The following is a 14066-nucleotide window of genomic DNA, read 5'->3' as shown; positions in this document are numbered from 1 at the left end:
AAGAATAGAACTTGCTTTTTTCTAAGTGTTAGAAACAAAAAGATTGATTGAAGGTAGTTAGACATTTATACACATATGCCCAGGCTCATCCAAACCCTTGATAGGCCTGGTACTAGAAGGCCTATCTAAGTAGAAGATGAAGGAGAAATCCAAGCAGCCTTCGAGGGGCCAGTGCTAAGCTAATTTACTCTGCCCTTTGACCTCTGAATATCCTTGGCTTGCTCACTGGCTGGAAGAACCGTAATAGAGGAGGCATTCAAACTCCTGAAAAAGTTGTTTTTCCTTTGCTCCTAGCTCCTAATGACCAAAGCTCTGTCCTTGGCCCGCGCTCACCTTTCACTCTATTATCCAAAGCAATTATTTGACTTTTCAGCTCATTATATTATTAACATTATTTGATTCAAGTGAGGGCTCACCTTGTCATCTGCACACACGCTGCAAGTGGTAACCCTGGTACTCCTACAAAGCAGATGGGACCCTGTGCTGGTTTGAATATCCTTGGCCCAGGGAGTGGCACTATCTGGAGATGTGGCCTTGTTGGAATGGGTGTGGCCTTGTTAGAGGAAGTGGTGGGGGTGAGCTTTGAGAGCTTCCTCCTAGCAGCCTGGGGATGCCAGTCTTCTGTTTGCCTTTGGAACAAGATGTAGAGCTCTCAGTTTTGCCTGCATCATGCCCACCTAGGCACTGCCGTGCTCCCACCTTGACGATAATGGACTGAACCTCTGAACCTGTAAGCCAGTCCCAATTAAATGTTGTCCTTTATAAGAGTTTCCTTAGTCATGGTGACTGTTTACAGCAGTAAAACCCTAAGATAGACCCCAATGAGGCTCCATCTTCCCCATTCTCCATTATGCCTCTGTTCAGTTGTGGTCAGTTCAGGAACTTAACAGAACCCACCCACTAGACATCACACCCTGCACTAGACTCTGAGGAGAGGGCAAGAGATCAACCCTTCTGTATTCAGAGACACCACACTGACAGGAGAGGCACAGTGGGCCAGCAGACATCTATAGGGTCTGAGGCACAGCCTGTTCCAAGGTGCAGAGGGTGTGAGGACAGGGCAGACAGGTGAGGAAGAGCAGAGAAGACTTTCAGAGAAGCTGGCATGTGGACCACAGTGGAAGGATGAATAGGGTTGGTGCAACAGAAGATGGGCCAAGCGAAGATGCACACAAAAGCACAAAGCACAGAGTATAGAACAGAGGGTCATCGGTCCCTTTCAGAGATGTAACTGCTCACCCATGTCATCAGCATGCCTCAGAAGCTCAGGAATGGCCCTGACTCCTGTCCTTAGCTCTAATCCTTATCTCCTGGATAAGTGATCCTTTTGTCACAGGCTCTCTGCTATCACCTACATCTGCCTCTAGACTCCTGGTCCCATTGCCATGCTTGGATGTCTGTTTTGTCTTTGAGCAGCTGAATTCTTTGGGGGTATGACCTATCACTATGAGAACACTCCTTCCACCCTACCTAGAAGCCAGGCCAGTCCTAACTCCGCAACGGAGATACTAACGCATGTGCATGGAGCTATAAGCTGTCTGCTGAAGCAAGTATAAAAATACACAAGTGGGAGATGTGGTTCTGGGAAGATCCAGGAGACTAACCTGCCTCCTGTTAGGAAACACTCGTACATGGGAGCCAGGGGAGGTATGATATGAAGCCTGGCAAGTCCTGACTTGTCTTCCCAGAGGTTAGAGGTAGTAACAGTGGACAGACTAGAAACAAAGACTAAGGCCAGCGTAACAGACTGTTGCAGAAGCCTGAGCAATGTGGAAAGAGGAAGCCAGGCCTTTATGCTGCTCGCTCGTGGCTAGAGCAAGCATGGAGAGCAGTGCCCAGATGCGTGACACATGCTTGCCCTGCCCCCAACCCTTCCAGTGATCCAATGCTCATCACTGTGGGCCTGACCACCTCTGCCATTGACTTCTTTTTCCCTTCTTTCTTCTGGTCCTCCTGCTCCTCCTCTTCTTCCTATCCTCTTTCCCTCTATAGTGTCTTTTCTTCCTCCTCTTCCTCTTCTTCCTCATTCTTTCTCCCTCCCTCTCTTCCTTCCTCCGTCCCCTCCCTTCTCCTTCACTTCATCCTTTCATCCCTCTCTGTCTCCCTCCAACTTGTCTTCTCTTTCCCCTTCTCCCTCCTTCCTCTGTTTCTCTCTCTCCCCCTCCACTTCATCTTGCTCATCCCTCCCTCTCTTACTTTCTTTTCCCTTCCTTCTTTCTCCATCTTTCCCTTCCCTCCTCTCCACTCTTCTCTATCCTTTCTGATCCTCTCCCCTTCCTTCTCCTCTTCCTCCTCTTCTTCCTCCTCCTCCTCCCCCTTTCTCTTCATCCCATTCTTCACTGTGCCTTGCCTCTTGTGTCTAACTCATTTCTGTCTGGTGAGAGGAGACAGAAAAGGAAGCCTTAGGTCTAAGAGAGCCCAGCTGAAGAGCAGTTAGCAGGTATCCAGAGGGGCAGGTGGCAGGGAGACACCCGGTTATTATAAGTCAGACTGCACACATAAGGGGGAAGAAGGGAGGAAGAGAGGAGAGAGAGAGAGAGAGAGAGAGAGAGAGAGAGAGAGAGAACACAATAGGGACAGAAGGCCTAATTAGGGTCAGGGTTTTCACAAGTCTAACTACAGAAGGCTTAAAAATATTTAAGAAACACAACACAAACAAGCAAAAAGAGCCTTTCCTCTGGACTCCTTTGCCTTGAGAGCCTAGAAAGGAAACTGCAGCCCTCACAGGAGTCCTGTCAGGCAGGAGGTGCTGGGTGGGCGTCTACTGAAAAGCACCCAGGGCTCTGGCCACCCTCTGCCTCTCCCATGACCACCTGCCACCTCGACTGTGACCCAGAGCTGTCTTCAGTGATTCTGCACAGGTCACAGCAACCTGTTTACGGACATCTAGAGTTCCCAGGCACTCTTAGGACAAGGGACTCAGGCTGTGTCCAAATGGGCAGCAAAGCCTTGGTCAGAGAACTCATTCCTCTCTTTCTATTTATACCGATGTAAACACTCGCCAGGGAAACAAGGCATGTGGGCATGCGCAGCCCTGTAGGCCCTCGGGTGGCTGCAAAAGGCAACTGGAAAGTCACATGTCATAACACTGGAAAGTACATATGCAGCTATTCTTAGCCTTGGAATGTATACACTGTCTGCCTGCCCAGCAGCCCTTGTACAGAGCTCTAGAAACCGTGGAAGTGCCTGCAGCATAAACAAATCCAGAATCTCCTAGGACAGAGAATTTGCCAACTGAAAGGCCCGGGCTTTGTGGTTTTATTCCGAGCCTAAGGTAGAAATCTTGAGAGGACAAGACAGACCCAGCATCAGTGGATGTCACCGCAGCAAAACAAGGTAAGTGTCCCTCATATGTCATTCTTCAGCAGGCAGACTGCCTGTGTCACCAATAAACCACAGAAGTGTTTGGTCTTTGTCCTTTGTTGATTACATCTTTAAAATAAGAACCAAAGTGCACAACGTCTTCTATCTAGATCTTGCAGCAGCCCACTGTGATCCTATCACTTCTGTGACCAGACGACCACACCCCCGAATAGTAGTAGCCTTGGTGAATAACTAGCCCTCAGAAAGATTCATAGATGAATTAACTGGCAAACCTGATAAGGACCTGGACAAAGGCATACATGTCTTGTCAAAGGCATAGACTATGCTTGTGTCAGGCTAATATGTGAGTCTCTATTCACTTTGGTTGGAAGATGCCTACGAGTAGCCGGAGATGATGCTATGTGTCTTTTATCACTGAAGATAATAACAGCCTGAAGCAATCATTCTGTGGTCTAGGGTGAGGGTGGTTTCCTCTTTGATTTTCAGTGTACTCTACTGTTCAGGATTCCACTGTCTTGGTAAATAGATAGCAGTGAGTGTGACTTGGAGCCCCCACAGCCAACCCCTCCAGCATGCTGTGAGAAAGCCTTGGCTTTGCTTCCGTTTGAAGCTTCCCTCCTTCTTTGTAGGATGGATGAGGAGTTACCAGATGGGGTTGTCTTCAAAGACCACAACTTCTCCTCTGACTTGTTAAGACAGCTCAATGGCTTAAGACAGAGCAAGATCCTGACTGATGTGAGCATCTGCTCTGGGACCTGGGAGGTCCCTTGCCACCGCAACGTGCTGGCCTCCAGCAGCCCCTACTTCAAGGCCATGTTCTGCAGCCACTTCCGGGAGAGCAGAGAGGCCAAGGTGCAGCTAAAAGGCATCAGTTCCACGACTCTGGAGCAGGTCATCACGTATGTGTACACAGGAGAGGTGCATATCTCAGCTGCCAGCGTCCTTCCGCTGATGGAGGCAGCTGCCATGCTGCAGTATCCCCGGATGTTTGAGGCCTGCTCCTCATACCTCCAGAGCCAGCTGGCCCCCAGCAACTGCCTGGGCCTGGTCAGACTCGCAGAAATCTTAAACTGCGACAGCCTTAAGAAAAAAGCGAGGGAGGTGGCCCTGACTTACTTCCCAGAGGTGGCAGCATCAGCTGACCTGAAGGAGCTCTGTGCCATGGAGCTGCAGGACTACCTGGGAGATGACAGGCTCTGTGGAGAGGAGGAAAAGGTGTTTGAGGCCCTCATGGCTTGGGTAAAGCATGATCTCCAAGCCCGGTGGAGGTACATGCAGGAACTGTTGCAGCAGGTTCGTCTGCAGTATATCCACCCAGCCTTCTTCCATAACTTCATCGCCAATGATGCCCTCCTCCAGTCCTCACCTGCTTGCCGAGCCATCCTGGAGATGGCCAGGAAGCAGATATTCTCTTTGTATGGTCCCAATGCCCAGGATTGTAAACTCCTATGGCACATGCCCCCACGGAGCTCCTACCAAGACTTCCTCCTCCTCCTTGGGGGACGGAAGGACAACCAGCAGACCACCAGGGATGTCTTGCTCTACAGTGTACAGACTGGCCAGTGGCAGAGCCTAGCCAAACTTCCCACAAGGTTGTACAAGGCCTCAGCTGTTACCTTGCACCGAAGCGTCTATGTGCTCGGGGGCATGGCTGTCAGTGAGGGGAAGAGTCTCATCAGCTGTGGTGTTTATATCTTCTCTCTGAAACTCAACCAGTGGAGGATGGGGGAGCCCATGCTGGCAGCCCGCTACTCCCATAGAAGCACTGCCCACAGGAACTTCATCTTCTCCATTGGGGGTACTGGAGAAGGGCAGGAGCTTCTGGGCTCCATGGAGAGGTATGACAGCATCTGTGATGTCTGGGAGAGCATGGCCAGCATGCCAGTGGCTGTGCTCCATCCTGCTGTTGCAGTGAAGGACCAAAGGCTCTATCTTTTTGGGGGTGAAGACATCATGCAGAACCCCGTGCGCCTTATCCAGGTAATCCATTGGTCCTTCTCATTATGTTAGTACCAAGTGTGTTTGCATACATACACACATATGCATATAATACATATATAAATAAACATGCCTAATATAATGGCATATACATATGTATATGTGTGTCTATAGTCATGCAAAGAAGCATTCACATGCACATCTATAACAGCATAAACATGCACACATATGTACACATATATGTATATGCACATACATAATTATATATAGATATACTCATAGGCACATGCATACATACATGGTATATACATACATGTGTATACAAACATACATATGCATGTATTCAGTCATGTGTACATTCATTCACATGAACATATATAGCAAACTATAAATATGTATACACATATATATACACACACACATAATTACATGACATAATCATATATACATTTATACATATGTAATGACATGCATATACATATGCAGACACACACATATACATACATGCATACATAATGACAAACATATGTGCATACATACATATGCATGTATATATTCATGGGTATGCATGTGCACACATATTGTATACATGTATGTATGTACACTTGCATATATATGTATACACTTACATATACATGCATTCATGTTCATATGTAAATCAGCTATATATGTGCCCAGATGTCATAAATATGTATGTGCATACATGCATTCTTGTATACCCATATACACAGACATATCTTTGCACATATCTATGTATATATGTAGGCATTTGTATGTATATTCATACAATCATATTTATCAAGGCATGCACATGTACATGTATACACCTCTGTAAATGCAGACACATAATGGAATAGACACATCTGTACACATGAGCATATACATGCCCATTTGTGCATATATGTGTACATATTCATATGCACATGTGTGCACATAAATGCATACATATGTACAAATGTGTGCACATATGAGAAAAAATACATATGTGTGCACACACATGCTCACATAGGCACACGCTGAGAAAGTGCACACACACATGCACACGTTTGTGTTTTGCAGAGAACGAAGAGGAGCAACTTTCGGTGTTATTTTATTTAGGAATTCTCATTGTGAGACTAATGCACTCCCGTCCACACAGAGCTTGTTTTCACTTGAAGGAAAAATAACCTAGAAGTCCAGGCTGAGACAAACTAAGCAAAGCCCTTTTGGATGCTAGTATTTCCCCTAACCCATATCGGTAAGTCTTCAGAAAAGCCTCCAAGTCTACTCCACCCTCAACCAACAAATTCCCTGGAACCTGACCTTGGATCTGCTGACTCCAAGTCTCTTAGCACAGGATTCGGCATCTGTGCTTTGCAAAAGTCTCCAGGAGGCTCTAAAGCATAGCTAGGACTGGGAACCTATGCCTTAAATGACAGGAGAAATTCACTTCACTTAAACAATCTCAGAGAAGTGTTTGATAACGGCCCCCATCAGAATATCAAGTGTTACCCAGTTTCATACAAGCTTCTAACAATTGTTCTGTAAATGGTAAGCTTCTCTTTGCCATACAGAAGACCCCAAGGGTCTGTTCACCCATGTATGTCACATTGAATATTGGCCACTGAAAAGGCTCTGGAGACCTGGGAGGAAACAGAAAATTACATTTAACCTTCAAGGAGTTTACAAGACAGTTGTAATTCAGAATCTGAAGATATAGGTGCTCTGAGAGCTTGGGCGGGGGGCGGGGGGGGGGGCGTAGGGGGGGAGGAGGTGTCCTGAATGGGACCTGAGGAGATAACACAGAGTACGAGGGTCCAGAGGACTTTGAAAAGGCTGGGCAGTGGTGGCGCACGCCTTTAATCCCAACACTTGGGAGGCAGAGGCAGGCAGATTTCTGAGTTCAAGGCCAGCCTGGTCTACAGAGTGAGTTCCAAGACAGCTGGGGCTATACAGAGAAACCCTGTCTCGAAAAACAAAAACTTTGAAAAGAACTCTGTGTTTGGCTTATGCTGATTTGAGCAACGAAGCAGAGGAGGAGAGCTGGCAGGTAAGAAAGGATAAAAGAGAAAGGGAGAGTCCAAGTGGATGCTGAGATGCATGGGAGAGGGGGCCTGACTTGGAGCTAAGAGCTTTCTGACAGCTGAAGACATCAGTTATCTGCAGAAGGAGGGAATAATCCTGGATAAAGGTCCTTTGTACAAAAGCCCAGAAAGAAAAAAAAGAGGTCTAGCCCACTGCCCAGGGAGCTGAGAGCATGGCACACGGTTGCCAGGTAGAACAAGGAGAAAGAAGGCTGTATGCAGGACAGCCGCTGAGGAGAACAGGTGTTAGCCCCTATGTAATCTTCATCATCTTCATCCCACACTAACCCAGCAACCTCCTCTACCCAGATGCTGCCTCCAAGCCCCTCCCATCAAGATTCTGGAACATTCCAGAAGGGCTGGTGGAGATGAAGCTGTTACAGCTGGACTTTGTAAATCTTGTCAAGAAACTGGGGTGGTAACCTGACAGGATGGGCAGAGAGGGCATCAAAGCATTTCGTGTATGATGGGGAAGCAACCAGATTTGCATTTTAGCTCCCTCTATGCTGATAGAAGAGGGACTGGGGAAGGGCCAGGAGATTCTCCCAGAAGTCCAGGCAAAGAATGATGATGGCTCAGACACTATCAGAGTCTCTGGGGTTAGTTCCCCTGCCCTTCTCTCTTTCATCCCACACTCTCCCGGGCCATCTAGAGAGAGCCTCAGTCTTTAGAAGTACCGTTCTCAGTCCCACACATTGACTTGAGCTGGAAAAGACTCAAGAGTTCCACCAGCACACATTTGTGGAAAGCTAGAACCCCTCCCCTCCACCCCATGCTCTGTCTCTGGCTGTTTTTCATAATAGAATCAACAAATTATGCTGGTGACTTTACACTACAAAACTGTCACCAACTTCCTAAGAATAAACGCGAAACTACAACAAAGCCAAATAAATACAAACTTGTGAGTGATCCTTTTGTGTTATAACTGAGGAAAGCCAGGAATGGGTGAAAGTCTTCATTTACATGCTTTTCTTTTCTGCCTAGCGTTGGCTTCGAGGTGGACTTTCGACTCAGTTAAACAGAGTTTAAAATGAATGCTGAGGGTCACTTGATGGAGCAGGATAGGATTTCAGGCAGAGCAGAGTTTTCTCCATCTGACGCCTGTGTTCTTTCCAGCGCTGTCTTTCAATGGTGACACTAGACGAGGTAAATGTGTATGGTCCCTTTCTACCTGGCCTTCGTTCTGCCTCTGCTGCTGGATGACAATACAGATCTCATACTATAAGGGGAAGATCACTTCACGGTTACCTTGCCACAGCCACACAAAGCTGAGGGAACAGAAGGCCAGGAAGAAATCACTCACTCGAGTAACATGCAAGCAGCATTTGCTTTTCCTCTGAGGATCCCAGTTCTCAAGGAGTGTGGCATCGATGTATTTTCAAATGAAGCAAAGGAATTTTCCCAGCCACTGTGACTATACCCAACCTCCTTCAGGCTTCAACAGGAAGAGGGAATGATGTAGATCCCAAGGGGGCTTGGTCATCCATCAAGATACTGTAAAATGAATACAGGCAAAGGGACTGTTTGTGTGTGTGTGTGTGTGTGTGTGTGTGTGTGTGTGTGTGTGTTTTGCCTGCTTACATATCAGAGAGTCACATGCATGCAGAAGCTCTAGGGACCAGAAGAAGACATTTGATTCTCTGGAATTGGAATTAAAGACACTTGTAAGCCACCATGTGAGTTGCTCAGAATTGAACCCAGGTCCTCTGGGACAGCAGCCAGTTCTCTTAAACACTGAACCACCTCTCCAGCCCCTACTTAGTGTTTTTAAAACAAAGTCTCATGTAGCCCAAGCTGACCTCAAACTCCCTGTGCCAAGGATGACCTCTTGCCTCCACCTCTTAAGTGTTAGGATTACAGGTGACACCAACCATACCCTGTTTATGTGGCTCTAGGATCAGTACATACATACATACATACATACATACATACATACACATACATACATACTACACATACTCTACCAAGTGCCTTACATCCTCAGCCTCCAATTTTTTATCTAATGGTAAGAATAAGGTCCTTGATAAAGCCAGAAACTATATTTTATATGCAAAGAAGTTTCAGTCACAACTACTTTTGTTTCTTCCTTTCTTATGTGGAATCCATTCTTTATCTCCTGTGCTAAGTTTTGCCTATTACGAATTAGCTTACATTTAATATTTGAATTTTATTCTAGGAAATCAATAAAAGAGGGAATCCTGATTCAATCCATATTTCAGAGGGTGGCTAACAAGCCTGCCTTCTCCTCTTTGATTTGTCCTCTTCTCTTGCTTCTCTTCATTCCTAAAAAAAACCCTCTAATTCCTCTCAGGCATAAACTGTTCCAAAGGCTTCCTTAGATAGATTCAAGCTTATTCTTGGGTCTCTGACCCTCTCGGCTACACTGGAACATTTAGAAATATAAACATGAGCTAGAAATAAAAATTATTAGAAAAATAATCGGTTTCCTAAATATCCAACCTCCTCCATTTCTTATTAAAAGAATAAAATATCCCAAGAAGGGAAGTGAAGTGTCTTCCCCAGTAGGTAGACTCTTGGTCCGTTCAATGGAATGGACTCTTGGTCCGTTCAATGGAAATACTGCCATTGGTCTCATGGGGTCACATGACTAACTTCTAGTACATTCTTCTTTCTGCCAGCGATTGTTCATTTGCTGAGAGTAATACCCACAGTTTAAAACATGAAAAGAAATAGAAAGAAAAATTTCATTTCTGATTCACCTTCTAAATGACTACTTGGGTCAGTGAGATGGCTCAGCAGGCAATGACTCTTGTCACAGGACTGACGTTAAAACTCTGGAACGCACATGGTGGAACAGGAGAACCAAAACCTGAAAGCTATGCTTTGATCTTCACTCTTGAGCTGAGACATCTACACCATACAAACACACATATACACACACATACACACACACATTCACACACACACATTTACACGCACAGAGACACATTCATACACACACATTCACACACATTCATACACACATTTACATACACATACATTCACACACAAATACACACACATTCACACACACATTCATACACACACACAGTCATACACACACATTCACACATACATTCACACATACACATTCACACACATGCACACACATTCATACATACATTTATATACACACATTCACCCACACACATTCATACACACATTTACATACATATACATTCACACACATTTACACACAGAGACACATTCATACACAAACATTCACACACATTCACACACATACACACACATTCATACACACATTTATATATACACACATTCATACACACATTCACACACATTCACACACATTCACACACATACACACACATTCATACACATATTTATATACACACACATTCACACACACACATTCACATACATTCATATACACACACACATTCACACACACATACACACATTCATACACACATTCACACACACATGTTCACACACACTAGAGAAAAATTTTAACAAACAACTACCTCTTTCCCCTTCTAAAGAAGCTAACTGTAAATTTTGTTACCATGATTCTGTTTCCCCCATCAGGTTTACCACATTTCCAGAAACACGTGGTACAAAATGGAGACAAGGATGATCAAGAACGTGTGTGCCCCCGCAGTGGTACTGGGGGAAAAGATCGTCATTGTAGGAGGTGAGTTAACCGAGGATGGGTGTCCGGGGACAAACTTGGCAGCTCTTAGGGGAAATGGTTGCTGGTGCTGACAGGGAAACGTTATTCTATGGACAAGTCTTTTTTAAAACACAATCTCTGGGGAAAATATGGAAAACTGGGCAAGGCTATCCACCTGGAAGCTTCTCCATGCCTCTCTGTATAAACAAGGGATGAAATGGTGCCTGTTCTGCAGAGGTGCTGCCATGATAGAGTTGTTCTAGACACACAGTGAAGAGGAGACATTCACTGCTGTTGACACTAGCTAGCTGTGGTGGCCCAAACCTGCAATTTGAGGACCTGGGAGGTGGAAACAGGATCATCACTAGTTTGAAGCCAGTCTGGGCTACATAGTGAGTTCCAGATCAGACTAGACAACAGTGTGTGACCCTGTCTCAAAATAATAATAATTAATAACATTACTGTTATTATAAGTAATCATAAACGATGATGATGATATTTCTAATAAGAACAACAATGGCTACCAGTGCATCATTTCTCTGTAAGTGCATAATATATTATGGTTAAGAGGGCTGGTGTAGGGGTCAACAAGATCTGAGTTCAAATCCCAACTCTACCACTAAATGGTTACATACTTTTTATAAGTTATTCATCTTTCCATGTCTTGGTTTGCCTGTCAGTAAAATAGAGACCCTCAAAGTAACTGCCTGCCATGGGCATCCATTTCTGAGTTTCAAAGAAGGACTTCTTCCTTAAATGGCTATGGCTCTGGGGTAAAGTAGGAGAGATAAAAATGCCAACGAGGCTGAGGAAGCTTCCGGAAGGCAGAATCTGCCCCTACTCTGCCACTGTCTTACATGCTGCCTATATTTGGACTAGAGCCAGAGAGATCCAGCTGTGAGACCCAGCTCTGCCACATGTCAGGTTGCAGCTGGGTACCTGAACATCTGTGCTTCAGCTCAGGGTCTCAGCCTGGTGTGGGCGGGGAGCAGAAGCATTCCTCAACCACTGACCCACAGTCGCAGGTGAGCAACCCACAGTTGTTCATGTTATTGGATTTTCAGGTTATACAAGGAGGATTCTTGCTTATGATCCTCAGTCCAACAAATTTGTCAAGTGTGCAGACATGAAAGACCGAAGGATGCACCATGGGGCCACGGTGATGGGGAACAAGCTATACGTAACAGGTGGACGGCGGCTGACCACAGACTGTAACATCGAGGACTCGGCTTCCTTTGACTGCTATGACCCAGAGACGGACACCTGGACATCCCAGGGACAGCTACCTCACACACTCTTTGACCATGCCTGCCTGACTCTCCAGTGTATACCCCACATGCCCAGCCTCTCCTGAGGGCCACATGAACTTATCTGGGTTCAAAAATCTGTGTGTTGGAAGAGACTGCAACCCGGCTCTAGAGCCTAGAGCTGAGGGGAGTCAAAATTACCACTCTCCACAGAGTAGCCTTCTTTTTAAAATGCCAGTGGATGCTTTTTGAAAATTCCATCCTTACCTCTTGAACCAATGTCAGAGACTGCACTATTATAACTGGATAGGTCTAGTTCACATCCCTCCAGATGGAAGTGGGGTTAACTACTTGATTGACAGCCCAAACTACATTAAATAAGACAGAAGAGGTTTCTCAGAGGAAAAAAGGATTCTGGACAGGGACATAGTCACACACATGGACACACACATGGGGACACACACACCCTTGCCCAGGTCACCCCTAACATCCAGAGTGAGAGGCCCAAGGGACCCAAGAGAAACTTTGAACCTTTGGAATCACCCCTCAGGCCAGGTGACAGAATCTGTGACTGTTTCTATACATTCTATGGATACAGCACATTGAAAGTAGGCTCAGTTCAGTATCTACATAGGGTTTGCAAAATTATCCTGCAGTGAAGAACATAAGAACAGAACAAAATTTGCTTCCAGTGCCTGTTTTCTTCCAGGCTCCAGGAAGCTATAAAGCCGCAGAATTAAACCAGAGCTTCACTTCAGTAAGTGTTGTGAGAATGGGCTTTCTGGGGAAAGCCAAAAGATTCTCTCAGCCAGCCTCTGGATGTCAGAGATGACCCTCCTTGTGTCCCTTTCACTTTCAAGTGTCCTTCATACTCTGCTCAATGACAAGCCCATGTAAAAGCTCATCAGAGGCTCTCAGGGCTGCCCAAGTGATCTGATCACAGGAAAGACATTTGGAAACAGCATTGAGTAGTCCCATTCAAGATGGATGCCCAGGGGTTCTCTGGAGTGAGGGCCACAGTTCTATATTTCTGAAAGGTATCCTAGGTGACCCTAGGTGGAGCCATGATGGAGAACTGAGGCCCAGTTCTGCTGTGATCACTGAAGACCACCATGGCTATTTTCTTATCCATCCTATCCTGGCCAATACTAGGCAATCTCAGTATTGTAAGTAAAGTTATTTTCCATCCATGGAAGCTTCTGGAGTAAGTTCTGCTGTTCTGTGCCTGGTTCTAGAGTGCTCACATGCTGGGGCCGCTCTTTCTTCTCGGTATTACAAAGGCTTCTCCTTTTTCCTGCTTTCTGACCTTAGCACCTCAGGCCTTCTCTATAAGGCAAACTTAATTATGGTGCAGGGACTCTGCCTGCACCATTGTCCCTGCCCCACAGCCTACATGCCACACCCTTCTCTCTCTCCCTTTTTCTGAGACAGAGTTTCACTTGGCCTAGGTTGACCTCAAACGCTATGTAGCCTTGACCTTCTATTCCTCTTACCTCCACTGCCTGAGCTGTGGGATTATAGGTATGTTCCACCATTCCTGGTTTATGCTTCACTCGAGATCAAACCCAAGGCATTGTACACGCTAGACAAGGATTCCACCAAGGAAACTACACTCCTAGCTCTAATCCATTCTCTTTGAAGTTCTCTAGTCAGGCTCTTAGTCCCATCTCTCCTTGAATATGAACTTGGAAAGGTACCAAGTAATGCAAACACCGCCCAAACAGTCCAGTTTCATTTGTGGCCCACACTGACTGACCACACAGTATAGCAATGCCCAAGGAACTACCTTCCTTTCCCCACTTCCATGACACCTCTTGCTCTGGCTTCTCTTGGCTCTGAGTTAGTTTTGTCTCCTCATTT

At 45.8% G+C, this 14066-nt stretch overlaps 1 protein-coding gene across 1 annotated transcript; it reads left to right on the top strand.

Moving 5' to 3' along the window:
* The first annotated feature begins 3094 nt into the window (after nt 1–3094).
* Klhl38 (kelch like family member 38) lies at nt 3095–13343 on the top strand. Its single transcript, XM_034516999.2, has 4 exons — nt 3095–3336; nt 3954–5304; nt 10875–10980; nt 12024–13343. The coding sequence occupies exons 2-4, from the start codon at nt 3955–3957 to the stop codon at nt 12311–12313; spliced, it is 1746 nt and encodes a 581-aa protein (XP_034372890.1). The 5' UTR covers nt 3095–3336; nt 3954; the 3' UTR covers nt 12314–13343.
* The last annotated feature ends 723 nt before the right edge of the window (nt 13344–14066 follow it).

Source organism: Arvicanthis niloticus, chromosome 13 (assembly GCF_011762505.2).
Source record: "Arvicanthis niloticus isolate mArvNil1 chromosome 13, mArvNil1.pat.X, whole genome shotgun sequence".
Lineage (NCBI taxonomy): Eukaryota > Metazoa > Chordata > Mammalia > Rodentia > Muridae > Arvicanthis > Arvicanthis niloticus.
Note: the sequence above shows the minus strand (reverse complement) of the source record. Positions and strands in the feature narration are given on the sequence as shown.